This window comes from Gorilla gorilla, chromosome 20 (assembly GCF_029281585.2).
Source record: "Gorilla gorilla gorilla isolate KB3781 chromosome 20, NHGRI_mGorGor1-v2.1_pri, whole genome shotgun sequence".
NCBI classification, from domain to species: domain Eukaryota; kingdom Metazoa; phylum Chordata; class Mammalia; order Primates; family Hominidae; genus Gorilla; species Gorilla gorilla.
The window spans coordinates 25,636,969-25,648,408 of NC_073244.2; the positions used below are offsets into that span (position 1 = coordinate 25,636,969).

The following is an 11,440-nucleotide window of genomic DNA, read 5'->3' on the forward strand; positions in this document are numbered from 1 at the left end:
CTCAGTCTTTGCGGACAGGAAAGGGGCTGTGTGAGACGGAGGGAAGGAGGCACACCCGGGATTGGCGCAATGAGGAGGGGGCGCGACGGCCCGGAGGCTGGTGGAGCGACACCCAGGCAGGAGAGGGGGAAGAACTCTCTCCCTTTCTGAACCCCCTTTTCCTTGAGAGACGAGTTGGGGGAGTCCTCCACGCATTACCCACTCGGGCCGCATAAACTCCCTTCTTCAGCCCTCTGCCCCCGCCCTTGCTTATAAGCCTTTGAGACCGCAGAAGGGACCTTGTTGTGGAACGGGACGGCAAAGGGACGCTGCCCCTTTAAGTTCCAGACGCCCCGCGTACTTCCCCTACTTCTTCTTATTGAGATAGCCCCGCCCATCTACCCGAAGCCGGAGCCGATTGGCTGCCTCTGGAAAAATCTGTGGGCAGGGTAAAGGTGAGCGGGCGCCGGCGTAGTGAAATTCTCAGAGCCCTTTAGGCCCCGCCCATTCCCTCCTAGTCGGTGAGGAGGGGAAAAGAAGGCGCAGGCGCAACTGCCCTCCCAGGGCCCCAGCGGAACCCACGCCTCCCCTAAGTCTTAAAGGGCCAGAGGCAGCACTTACTGCCCGGGCCCTTCCTCACTTTTGGGGGGCGGGGGTGCGCACGCGCAGTGGGGGAGCTCTGGGGTGGGGGTAGCGGTCGAGTATCAAGTTGCTTTCTGTCCCGGCAGAGGAAGCCAGAGCGCTGAGGGTCCAGTCTCCAGCTTGCCTCCTGCTATATCCATTGGAAGAGAAAAGTTTGTGACTTGGGCCCCCAAGTTTTGAGAGAACTGGGCTTTCGGCGCGGGGGGACAGAGGAGGCTCGTGGGGAGGTGAGTGGACCTCCTGGATCGATTTAGGAGGCTCGGGTGGGACTGGGACCAATCGCACCTTTGTCGAGCCGTCACTCATTATGGGGAGCCCCTCCCAACAACCATAGCGAATATTTATTGAGCTCCACCCTTAGCAGACTCCCCGATAAGCTATGTACAGACATAATTCGTTGTAGGTCTCATTTCCACATTTTGTCGTGGAGGAAACTGAGGCTCAAAGGTTAAGTCACGTGCCCAAGTTCTCACGGCCTATAAATTGAGGGATTCGAACCCAGACAGCTGACCCCAGAGCCCCGGCTTTTTTTCCCTTTCTTTTTTTTTTTTTTTGAGACGGAGTCTTGCTCTGTCGCCCAAGCTACAGTGCAGTGGTGCGATCTCTGCTCACTGCAACCTCCACCTCCCGGGTTCAAGCAATTCTGCCCCAGCCTCCCGAGTAGCTGGGATCACAGGCGCCCGCCACCGCGCTTGGCTAATTTTTGTATTTTTAGTACAGATGGGGTTTCACCATGGTGGCCAAGCTGGTCTCGAACTCCTGACCTCATGATCCACCCTCCTCGGCCTCCCAAAGTGCTGGGATTACAGCCGTGAGCCACTGTGCCCGGCCAGAGCCCAGGCTTTTAAACATTGCACATTGTAGGTGCTTTGGTGGTGGGGAACGGTAGACCTCGAAAGCAGTTGGACTCTGGTTTTCATTTCCCTGGCTCTGGTAATTAACCTGGACCTCAGTTTACCCACCCTCACAGTGCAAGGCTAGGTATGCAGTCGGTGCCTACTTTATTACAACTGTTGATAATTATTGTCATCTCTCCCCTTCTGACACCTCTGCCAGCTTTCCCCATGGAGCTTACCCAGCCTGCAGAGGACCTCATCCTGACCCAGCAGACCCCTGCCTCAGAACTTGGGGACCCTGAAGACCCCGGAGAGGAGGCTGCAGATGGCTCAGACACTGTGGTCCTCAGTCTCTTTCCCTGCACCCCTGAGCCTGTGAATCCTGAACCGGATGCCAGTGTTTCCTCTCCACAGGGTAGGATACCTCCTCTGGGATTGGCCCTCTGGGATTCCATGATGATGGAATGTCAGGCCCCAGATGGAACCTTTGTCTTGCTTTCGTTTTTGTTTTGTTTTGTTTTGTTGTTTTTTGAGATGGAGTTTTGCTCTTGTTGCCCATGCTGGAGTGCAATGGCGTGATCTCAGCTCACTGCAACCTCCGCCTCCTGGGTTCAACTGATTCTCCTGTCTCAGCCTCCTGAGTAGCTGGGATTACAGGCTTCTGCCACTATACCCAGCTAATTTTTTTGGTATTTTTAGTAGAGACGGGGTTTCACCATGTTGGCCAGGCTGGTCTTGAACTCCTGACCTCAGGTGATCCGCCCACCTCGGCCTCCCGAAGTGCTGGGATTACAGGCGTGAGCCACTGTGCCCGGCCTGTTTTTGTTTTTTGATACAGGGTCTTGCTCTGTTACTAAGGCTGGAGTGCAGTGATGCAATCATAGTTCACTGCAGCCTCAACTTCCTGGGCTCAAGCCATCACTCAGCCTCCTTAGGAGCTGGGACTATAGGCATGCAACCACACCTGGCTAATTTTTTTTTTTTTTTTTTGAGAGGCTGGTCTCCACCTCCTGGGCTCAAGTGATGTGCAGGCCTCCACTTCCGAAAGTGCTGGGATTACAGGTGTGAGCCACAGTGCCCGGCCCTTCACACCTGTTTTTAACTCTTTGAGGGTAGATAGCTAGGAGTGAAATTACTGGGTCAGATGGTCATCCTGTTTTACTTACTGAGGAACTGAGGATTTATTTTTGATTGGAGTCCAAGAATATGCCTAATTTAGTTCCCTCCCACGACCTTTGTTGCTGCCACTCCTGTCTGGAATGCTCTTCCTACACTTCTTCCTATAGCTGACTCCCCTCCCCTCCCTCCCTTCCCGCCTCTGTTTTTTTTTTTTCTTTCTTTCTTTTTTTTTTTTTTGAGATGGAGTCTCGTTCTGTCGCCCAGGCTGGAGTGCAGTGGCGCAATCTTGGCTCACTGCAAGCTCCACCTCCCGGGTTCACGCCATTCTCCTGCTTCAGCCTCCCGAGTAGCTGGGACTACAGTCCGTTTTGTTTTTTTTTTTAAACGGAGGTTTGCTTTTGTTGCCCAGGCTGCCTCCCCTCCCCTTGCCTCCCCTCCCCTCCTTTCCCCTCTCCCCACTCTCGAGACGCCTCCCGGATCCCCTCTCTTCTTGAGACGGAATCTTGCTCTGTTGTCCAGGGTGGAGTGCAGTGGCACTATCTTGACTCACTGCAACTCCCTCTCCTGGGTTAAGGCGATTCTCCTGCCTCAGTCTCCCAAGTAGCTGGCATGCACCACCACATCCAGCTAATTTTTGTGTTTTTAGTAGAGACGGAGTTTTGCCATGTTGCCCAGGCTGGTCTCGAACTTCCGACCTCAGGCGATCGCCTGCCTCAGCTTCCCAAAGTGCTGGGATTACTGACGTGAGCCACCACGCCCAGTCCCTGTAGCGGATTTCTTTAACTTCCTAAGATCTCGGTGGTGTCACCTCGGGGAGGCCCTCCTGTTACCACCTTGTCTAAGAAGGACTTATTCCTTGTGCTCCGTTCTTTTCATTCTCATGCTTTTAAATTTTTTTTTTTTTTTTTTTTTTTTGAGATGGAGTCTCGCTCTTGTTGCCTAGGCTGGAGTGCAGTGGCATGATCTCTCTCACTGCAACCTCCACCTCCTGGGTTCAAGCGATTCTCCTGCCTCAGCCTCCTGAGTAGCTGGGATTACAGGCATCTGCCACCATGCATGGCTGATGTTGTGTTTTTAGTAGAGATGGAATTTCACCATGTTAGTCAGGCTGGTCTCAAACTCCTGACCTCAGGTGATCCACCCACCTCAGCCTCCCAAAGTGCTGGGATTACAGGCGTGAGCCACCGTGCCCGGCCTTAAGTTCTTTTGAACACTTATTTCAACTTGAAGTTTTTTATTATTTCTCTATGTCTGATGCACCTACTTGACCCCAGACTCCCTAGAGGGCAAAAACTATGTCTTGTTTGCTCAGAACATTGCCAGGCAGGGAGGAGAAAGATGCACCCTGGGTATTCAAGAGAGTAGAGTGAGTGAATGGTGGAGTCCCAGGCACTGCCTTTGGTAGCTCCAAGACCCCAGGGAGATACAGAAGGCAGTAGCATGGCAGCTCATGCCTGTAATCCCAGCACTTTGGGAGGCCGAGGCAGGAGAATTGCTTGAGCCCAGGAGTTTGAGACCAGCCTGGGCGACAGAGCAAGACTCCATCTCTACCAAAATATATATATATTTTAATTTGCTGGGTATGGTGGCACCTGTAGTTTCAGCTGCTCAGGAGGCTGAGGTGGGAGGTTGGCTTGAGCCCAGGAGGTTGAGGCTGAAGTGAACTGTGATCACACCACCGCATTCCAGCCTGGACAACAGAGCAAGACTCTGTCTCAAAAAAAAAAAAAAAAAAAAACCCCAACAGCTGGGTGTGGTGGCTCATGCCTATAATCCCAGCACTTTGGGAGGCTGAGGCAGGTGGATGATTTGAGGTCAGGAGTTTGAAATTCGCCTGGCCAACATAGCAAAACCCCGTCTCTACTTAAAATACAAAAATTAGCCAGGTGTGGTGGTGGGCGCCTATGATCCCAGCTACTCGGGAGGCTGAGGCACAAGAATCGCTTGAACCCAGGAGGCAGAGGTTGCAGTGAGCCGAGATCACGCCACTGTACTCCAGCCTGGGGGACAGATGGAGACTCCATCTCAAACAACAACAACAACAACAACAACAAAAAACAGATGGGCTTCTGTCCTGAAGCCTCAGAGACATCTACTGAGGGGAAACTGACGCCTGTTGTCTGTTTCCCAGCAGGCAGCTCCCTGAAGCACTCCACCACTCTCACCAACCGGCAGCGAGGGAACGAGGTGTCAGCTCTGCCGGCCACCCTAGACTGTGAGTGGGCCCACGGTCCCCAACAAGGAGAGGAGTAGGAGGGTGGGAGGGCCTGTGAGGAGCAATCGTGGACAGAGGGTAAACTGAGGCACAGAGAAGCAAGGGGATGAGTGAGGACTCTGCCTCTGTCCTGCCCCAGCCCTGTCCATCCACCAGCTCGCAGCACAGGGGGAGCTGGACCAGCTGAAGGAGCATTTGCGGAAAGGTGCGTGTCCACACACATGTGCTGGCATGTCTGCACCTGGCTGGTGTGTGCATATGGGTGTCCATACCCACTCATGACGTGACCTGTGAGTGTCCACGTGTGTGATTATATCTAACTGTGTGTGTGACTGTGTCCATGTATGTCCATCAACATACGCTCCCCCTCATTCCCCTGTCTAACCCCAGCCCCCCACCTCGTCCCCATTTGGCAGCACTGGGGATAGGGGAAAGGGGTGCAGCCTGGTGGTATTGCCCGCCTCCTCCTGCCAGGTGACAACCTCGTCAACAAGCCAGACGAGCGCGGCTTCACCCCCCTCATCTGGGCCTCGGCCTTTGGAGAGATTGAGACCGTTCGCTTCCTGCTGGAGTGGGTGCGTCCCAGCCCAGCTGGGCAGCTGGGGGGTTCCCGGGGGCCTTAGGGTGGGCTGGGGTTTTGGCTGTGTCTGCTGGCGCCTTGTCTTTGAGATGCGGCTGCTGGCTGGGTGCAGTGGCTCATGCCTGTAATCCCAGCACTTTGGGAGGCCGAGACGGGTGGATCACTTGAGGTCAGGAGTTCAAGACCAGCCCGGCCAACATGGGTGAAACCCTGTCTCACTAAAAAAATACAAAAATTAGCCAGGCGTCATGGTGGGCGCCTGTAATCCCAGGTACTCTGGAGGCTGAGGTGGGAGAACTGTGGGAACCTGGGAGGCGGAGGTAGCAGTGAGCCGAGATTGCGCCATTGCACTCCAGCCTGGGCAACAGAGCAAGACTCCATCTCCAAAAAAAAAAAAAAGATGCGGCTGCTGTGGGTACCCCAGGATTCCTGGTTATGCCCCAATCCATCCTACCACTGTCCCTTCTTCTCCCTGCAGGGTGCCGACCCCCACATCCTGGCAAAAGAGCGAGAGAGCGCCCTGTCGCTGGCCAGCACAGGCGGCTACACAGACATTGTGGGGCTGCTGCTGGAGCGTGACGTGGACATCAACATCTATGATTGGGTGAGGGACTGCCCATCCCCAGGACCTCTCAGCCTCCTGGCCTTCATTCCTGCCTCAAATGTTCACAGAGTACCTGAAAGGTGCAGGCCTGCTCTGGGTGCCGAGAACACGAGACAGCCCCATTCCCAGCCTCACAGAGCAGAGCTCCCCATGCAGGGAAGGCAGACATGGAAACAGGCAGCTGAGATGCAGTGAACTGCACTGCGATGGCAGATGCACAGGTGGCTGCAAGAGCCCCATGTGGGCAAGGGAAGTCAGAGAGGTCTTCCTGGAGGAAGGTGTCTAAGCTTGAGACCCCAGAAAGTGAGATGGGCCCAGTGATGAGCAGGAGGAGGAACCACATTCAACTGGAGGCCAGAGAGTACAAGGCATTTTGAGAATGAGGAAGAGGTAAACCTTTGGTTTCTCCTGCCCCTACCCACGACAGAATGGAGGGACGCCACTGCTGTACGCCGTGCGTGGGAACCACGTGAAATGCGTTGAGGCCTTGCTGGGTGAGTGGGAGTCGGGACTGGCCCTGGGGGCCCCAGCACTCCAGCGGGCCCTGCGGGAATCCTGAGGGCAGGGAGACGCCCAAGCGTTGCTTGAAGAGTTCTTGGAGCAGATAGTCCCTGCCTGCTCTTCTCGGAGGGTGGAACAGAGGGCAGGAGGTGGTAGGACCACACGGGAGTCGGGGTCTGGGTTTAGGATCTGGCCAAGAGGCTAAGCACCTCCATCCTCCACGGTTCGGAGACCCTTCAGCCACATTCTTCAGTGGAGACCGAGATAGCAGAGGTTGGACTCTTGTCAAAGGCCACATGGGCAACGGGTAGACCCACGGCTGCACTGTGGGGAATGAGGGGTGCCATGGGATCTCCCAGGTCCCCAGACCCCATTCTGGGCTCCCAGGCCCCACCCTCCAGCGCCCTCCCCTCTCCTTTGCAGCCCGAGGCGCTGACCTCACCACCGAAGCCGACTCTGGCTACACCCCGATGGACCTTGCCGTGGCCCTGGGATACCGGAAAGGTCAGCCTGAGACACACAGAGCAGGGGTGGGGTCCCTTCCGTAGGCAGGGTGACCATAAAGGGGTACATGGGACACCCCTTCAGTGGTCATACGCCGGCAGCGAGAGTGTTTGTGTTGACAGGTGTTAAGCACTGCTGTGTATCCCGCCTGGGAACATCCCAGTCCTGGCTCCTGGGGCTCCACATGTGCTGGGATAGGGAGGACAATGGGTGTCAGTGGCTGTGGCCATGATGGGGGACACATAGGCATGAGAGGCCGAAAGAGGGGCCTCTCATCAAAGAGCCCCAAAGTGGCCAACAGAAGTCAGAGAGGCTTCCTGGAGGAAGGTGTCTTAAGGTTGAGACCCCAAGAAGTGAGATGGGCCCAGCCCTGGGATGGGGAGGTCAGGGAAGGATTCTGGGGGACCTGAAGGGAGGGAGAATGGCATCCAGGTGGGAGGAGTGGCCCCTGCGGAGGCCTGGCAGTGAGGACACCAAGGGGTAGGCGGCCAGGCCACAGTGCACAGAGCCACGGAGGCCATCCCTCTCCGTGGCGGGCAGTGGGTTTGAACAGGGGCCATAGGCAGACCCCAGTTTGACTCCATTTTCTCTGTCACAATGGGACCCCAACTTCCCCATCCATAAAATGGGGAGATCCCAATTGAACCGACCCCCTGGGGTCATGGTAGAGATGGGGGGCTTAGGAAATATCCCCCTCCTTCCTTCAGAGTTTTACTGTGTTTGGGACAGAAATCATTCCTCATCCCTCCTCATGTTTTCGGGGGGTTTGTTTTTTTGTTCGAGGCAGAAAGTCTTGCTCTATCACCCAGGCTGGAATGAAGTGGTGCAGGCACAGCTTACTGCAGCCTCCATCTCCCAGGCTCAAGTGATCCTCCCACCACAGCCTCCCGAGTAGCTGGGATGACAGGCATTCATCACCATGTCTGGCTAATTTTTTGTTGTTGCTTTTTTTTGGACATGGAGTCTCGCGCTGTCACCCAGGCTGGAGTGCAATGGCGCGACCTCGGCTCACTGCAACTTCCACCTCCCAGGTTCAAGCGATTCTCCTGCCTCAGCCTCCTGAGTAGCTGGGACCACAGGTGCACGCCATGATGCCCGGCTAATTTTTATATTTTTAGTAGAGACGGGGTTTCACCATATTGGTCAGGCTGGTCTTGAACTCCTGACCTTGTGATCCGCCTGTGTCGGCCTCCCAAAGTGCTGGGATTACAGGTGTGAGCCACCACGCCTGGCTGTGTTGTTGTTTTTTTAGAAGAGACAGGGTCTCGCTATGTTGCCCAGGCTGGTCTCAAACTCCTGGGCTCAAGTGATCCTTCTACCCCAGCCTCCTGAGTAGCTGGGACTACAGGCATGTGCCACTCTCCCCAGCTAATTTTTAAAATCTTTTTTATTTATTTTTTGAAACAGAGTCTCGCTCTGTCACCCAGGCTGGAGTGCAGTGGCACAATCTCGGCTCACTGCAACCTCTGCCTCCCAGGCAAACAATTATCCTGCCTCAGCCTCCTGAATAGCTGGGATTACAAGTGCCTGCCACCACACCCAGCTAATTTTTTTTTTTTTTTTTGAGATGGAGTTTTGCTCTCGTTGCCCAGGCTGGAGTGCTATGGCGTGATCTCGGCTCACTGCAACTTCTGCCTCCCAGGTTCAAGCAATTCTCCTGCCTCAGCCTCCCAAGTAGCTGGGATTACAGGCATGCACCACCATGCCCAGCTAATTTTTTGTATTTTTAGTAGAGTCAGGGTTTCTCCATGTTGGTCAGGTGGTCTCAAACTCCCGACCTCAGGTGATCCACCCGCCTCAGCTTCCCAAAGTGCTGGGATTACAGGCATGAGCCACCACACCCGGCTGCACCTGGCTAATTTTTGTAGTTTTAGTAGAGATGGGGTTTCATCATGTTGGCCAGGCTGGCCTTTCCTGACTTCAAGTGATCCACCTACCTTGGCCTCCCAAAGTGCTAGGATTACAGGTGTGAGCCACCAAGCCCAGCCTAATTTTTAAATTTTTTTGGTAGAGACAGTGTTTTGCTCTGTTGCCCAAGCTGGCCTCAAATTCCTGAGCTCAAGCAGTCCTCCCCACTGGACCTCCCAAAGTGCTGGGATTATAGGTGTGAGCCACCATGCGCAGGCTCATCTTTTCATAAAAGTCACAATTCACACATTTTGCTTGGTAGGAAATATTCTTATATTAATTCTGAAAAGCTACAAAAGTGCATTTTTACAAACTTAGGGGAAGTTGAGGTTCCTGGGATGAGGCCTCGGTTCTCCCAGCTTTGCTCTGTAATGCAGGTCTCTGCAAGGGTCCCTGTTTGTCCCCTAAGGGGAGAGCGCAGGTTGGCCTGTGCCTCCACCCCCCTCCCGATTCAAGCTCACAGCCCACCTTTTCCCTGCCCCATCTCAGTGCAACAGGTGATCGAGAACCACATCCTCAAGCTCTTCCAGAGCAACCTGGTGCCCGCTGACCCTGAGTGAAGGCCGCCTGCCGAGGACTCAGACACTCAGGGAACAAAATGGTCAGCCAGAGCTGGGGAAACCCAGAACTGGCTTCAAAGGCAGCTCCTGGACAGGTGGTGGGAGGGGACCCTTCCCAAGAGGAACCAATAAACCTTCTGTGCAGAATGAGGGACTTTGCTGTGCTTCCCGGAGGGCTTCCTGGAGGAGACAGCCCCTAGAGGTCTCACACCTTCTCCCCAAGCACCCGCAGGTGGTAGATGACCACACGGCCAAAAAAGTCAGTGGCATCCTCAAACGTCACCTTCAGCCGGTCCACTTCAGCAGCTGGTATGGGGAAAGTGTGAGCGTGGGCAGTCAAGGGAAACTGGTGATTTCTGGTTTCCCACCCGCAGGCCCCCACCCCTTCCAGACCCAGCTCACACTCCACCGATGTGGGCAACCTGGGGAAGCTGCAGGTCCCTCTAAGCCTCTCACACAGAACAGGTGGTCATCAGCACCATTTTACAGAAAAAGTGATGGAGTCCTAGAGGTCACGTGTTCAAGATCACACATCAGGGTTCCCATTCAGGTTTGGGTGAGTCCAAAGCTTCCAGAGGCACAGACCACCCACCCCAGAAGCAGGGGCAGGATATCTGAAGCGAGTTGTTGTCCTCAGGGTAGAAATCTACAATCTTGCGGAGAGCCTGAGTGCCCTGTGAACCTTCAGCAGAGAAAGGCAATGAGTGTCTGGGGTGACCCCTGGAACCCCTGCCACCCAGGGCCTTCTAGTACCTTCCAGGCAGCCCCGGCGACTGGAGAAGCCACCCTGAAACTGGATCTGCAGCTGGGAGACACGGATGAGCTGGGGAAACTCCAGCGTCACCCACTGGGAGGGGCCCTGGAAGCAGATAGGGAAACTGAGGCGCAAGCTCACTGCAGGCACAGAGCCCTGCTATGCCTGTCTCATTCACATAGTTCTTGGAGTGGAGAGGAAGAAGGAAATTCGGCACATGTTCCTTTCCTGGCCACCCATGAGGGCCCCCTGACGTTCTCAAGGCATGAGATCTGAATCTGAATCACCCTAGAGATGGAGGGTCGAGGGAGGCGCCTCACCTGGTCTGAGTTCCAACATGTCTCCTCATCCTGGTCGAAAAGATGTTTTTTTCCAAACTGCCGAGTGTTGCGATTTAGCACTGAACTCACCCTGGAGGCACCAGGATCAAGGCGAAGAGAGGGGCTGAGACCAGCTCTCAGTTCCGCGGAGGGCCTGACCCCCAGATCTGTCCACTGAGGGCTCGACCCCAGGCTTAGGGCCTCGCCACTGCCTGTCCCCACAGAGTCTTACCTGCTCACTGTCTCTGGACAAACCAAAGAGTGGGTCATGTCGGTTCCACAAGACCTCGCAGGGCTTAGGATTGGGCACAGCCTTGGTTCGAATCCCGGCGCCGCCTCAAGCTACAGGGCGGCGCGATCTTGCCTACGCCTTGGCCTGCACGTCCTCACCTGTAACTTGGGACGAGAACCGCCACTCCCTCGCCCACCCCAGTCCTAAATGTCGCCTCGATCAATCCCCTGCCGGAAAATTTGGGAGAGAGGATCAGGGAAACCGCCAATGCCCGGAGGCCAGGCCTCTCACGGGAAACAGATTTCCCGCGGGTTTCGGGGGCGGTGGCTTTTTGTGCGAGGCTGTTTCTCTGCGAATAGCTCTTGGAGCCAAATCTTGGGACCCGGAACCGCGTGGGCTTGGCGCATGCGTGTTGTAATTCAGGCGCCGACCGCGGACGCTCCAGAGGTGGGGCTTGGTTCGACCCCGCCCCTTCATGCTCGCTTCTTAAAGGGCCCGGGTTCAATGATTGAATTTACCTTGGTTCCGTTGAAGCTGTAGGGAAAAGGCTGGCTGCGCGCACGGGGCGCTGTCCCTCGGCGCCCGAAGGTGTAGAGCGCTGATTTTGACTGATTTTGGAATCCGAAAGACTTCCTTTTTTTTTTTTTTTTTTTGAGGCGGAGTCTCACTGTCGCCCAGGCTGGAGT

General features: G+C 55.2%; 2 protein-coding genes across 9 annotated transcripts; one reads left to right on the forward strand and one right to left on the reverse strand.

Annotated features, from left to right (window-relative positions):
- The first annotated feature begins 1 nt into the window (after position 1).
- Positions 2–9,598, forward strand: RFXANK (regulatory factor X associated ankyrin containing protein). Of its 7 annotated transcripts, none has more exons than XM_055372241.2 (10): positions 2–434; positions 708–848; positions 1,678–1,872; positions 4,711–4,791; positions 4,931–4,996; positions 5,266–5,366; positions 5,850–5,975; positions 6,403–6,469; positions 6,900–6,980; positions 9,378–9,598. In XM_055372241.2, exons 3-10 carry the CDS (start codon positions 1,686–1,688, stop codon positions 9,446–9,448), a joined length of 780 nt encoding a protein of 259 aa, XP_055228216.1. In that variant the 5' UTR covers positions 2–434; positions 708–848; positions 1,678–1,685; the 3' UTR covers positions 9,449–9,598. The 7 variants fall into 7 exon arrangements, with proteins under 7 accessions (XP_055228216.1, XP_055228217.1, XP_055228215.1 ...); XM_055372240.2 differs by having other exon boundaries at positions 279–434; positions 4,708–4,791; XM_055372242.2 differs by lacking the exon at positions 4,931–4,996 and having other exon boundaries at positions 16–434; positions 4,708–4,791.
- NR2C2AP (nuclear receptor 2C2 associated protein) lies at positions 9,102–11,440 on the reverse strand. 2 transcript variants are annotated; one of them, XM_055372244.2, is made up of 6 exons: positions 10,755–11,440; positions 10,523–10,613; positions 10,202–10,307; positions 10,063–10,130; positions 9,660–9,776; positions 9,102–9,292 (listed from the first exon to the last, which is right to left on the reverse strand). In XM_055372244.2, the coding sequence occupies exons 1-6, from the start codon at positions 10,790–10,792 to the stop codon at positions 9,203–9,205; spliced, it is 510 nt and encodes a 169-aa protein (XP_055228219.1). In that variant the 5' UTR covers positions 10,793–11,440; the 3' UTR covers positions 9,102–9,202. The 2 variants fall into 2 exon arrangements, with proteins under 2 accessions (XP_055228219.1, XP_063557897.1); XM_063701827.1 differs by lacking the exon at positions 9,102–9,292 and having other exon boundaries at positions 9,638–9,776.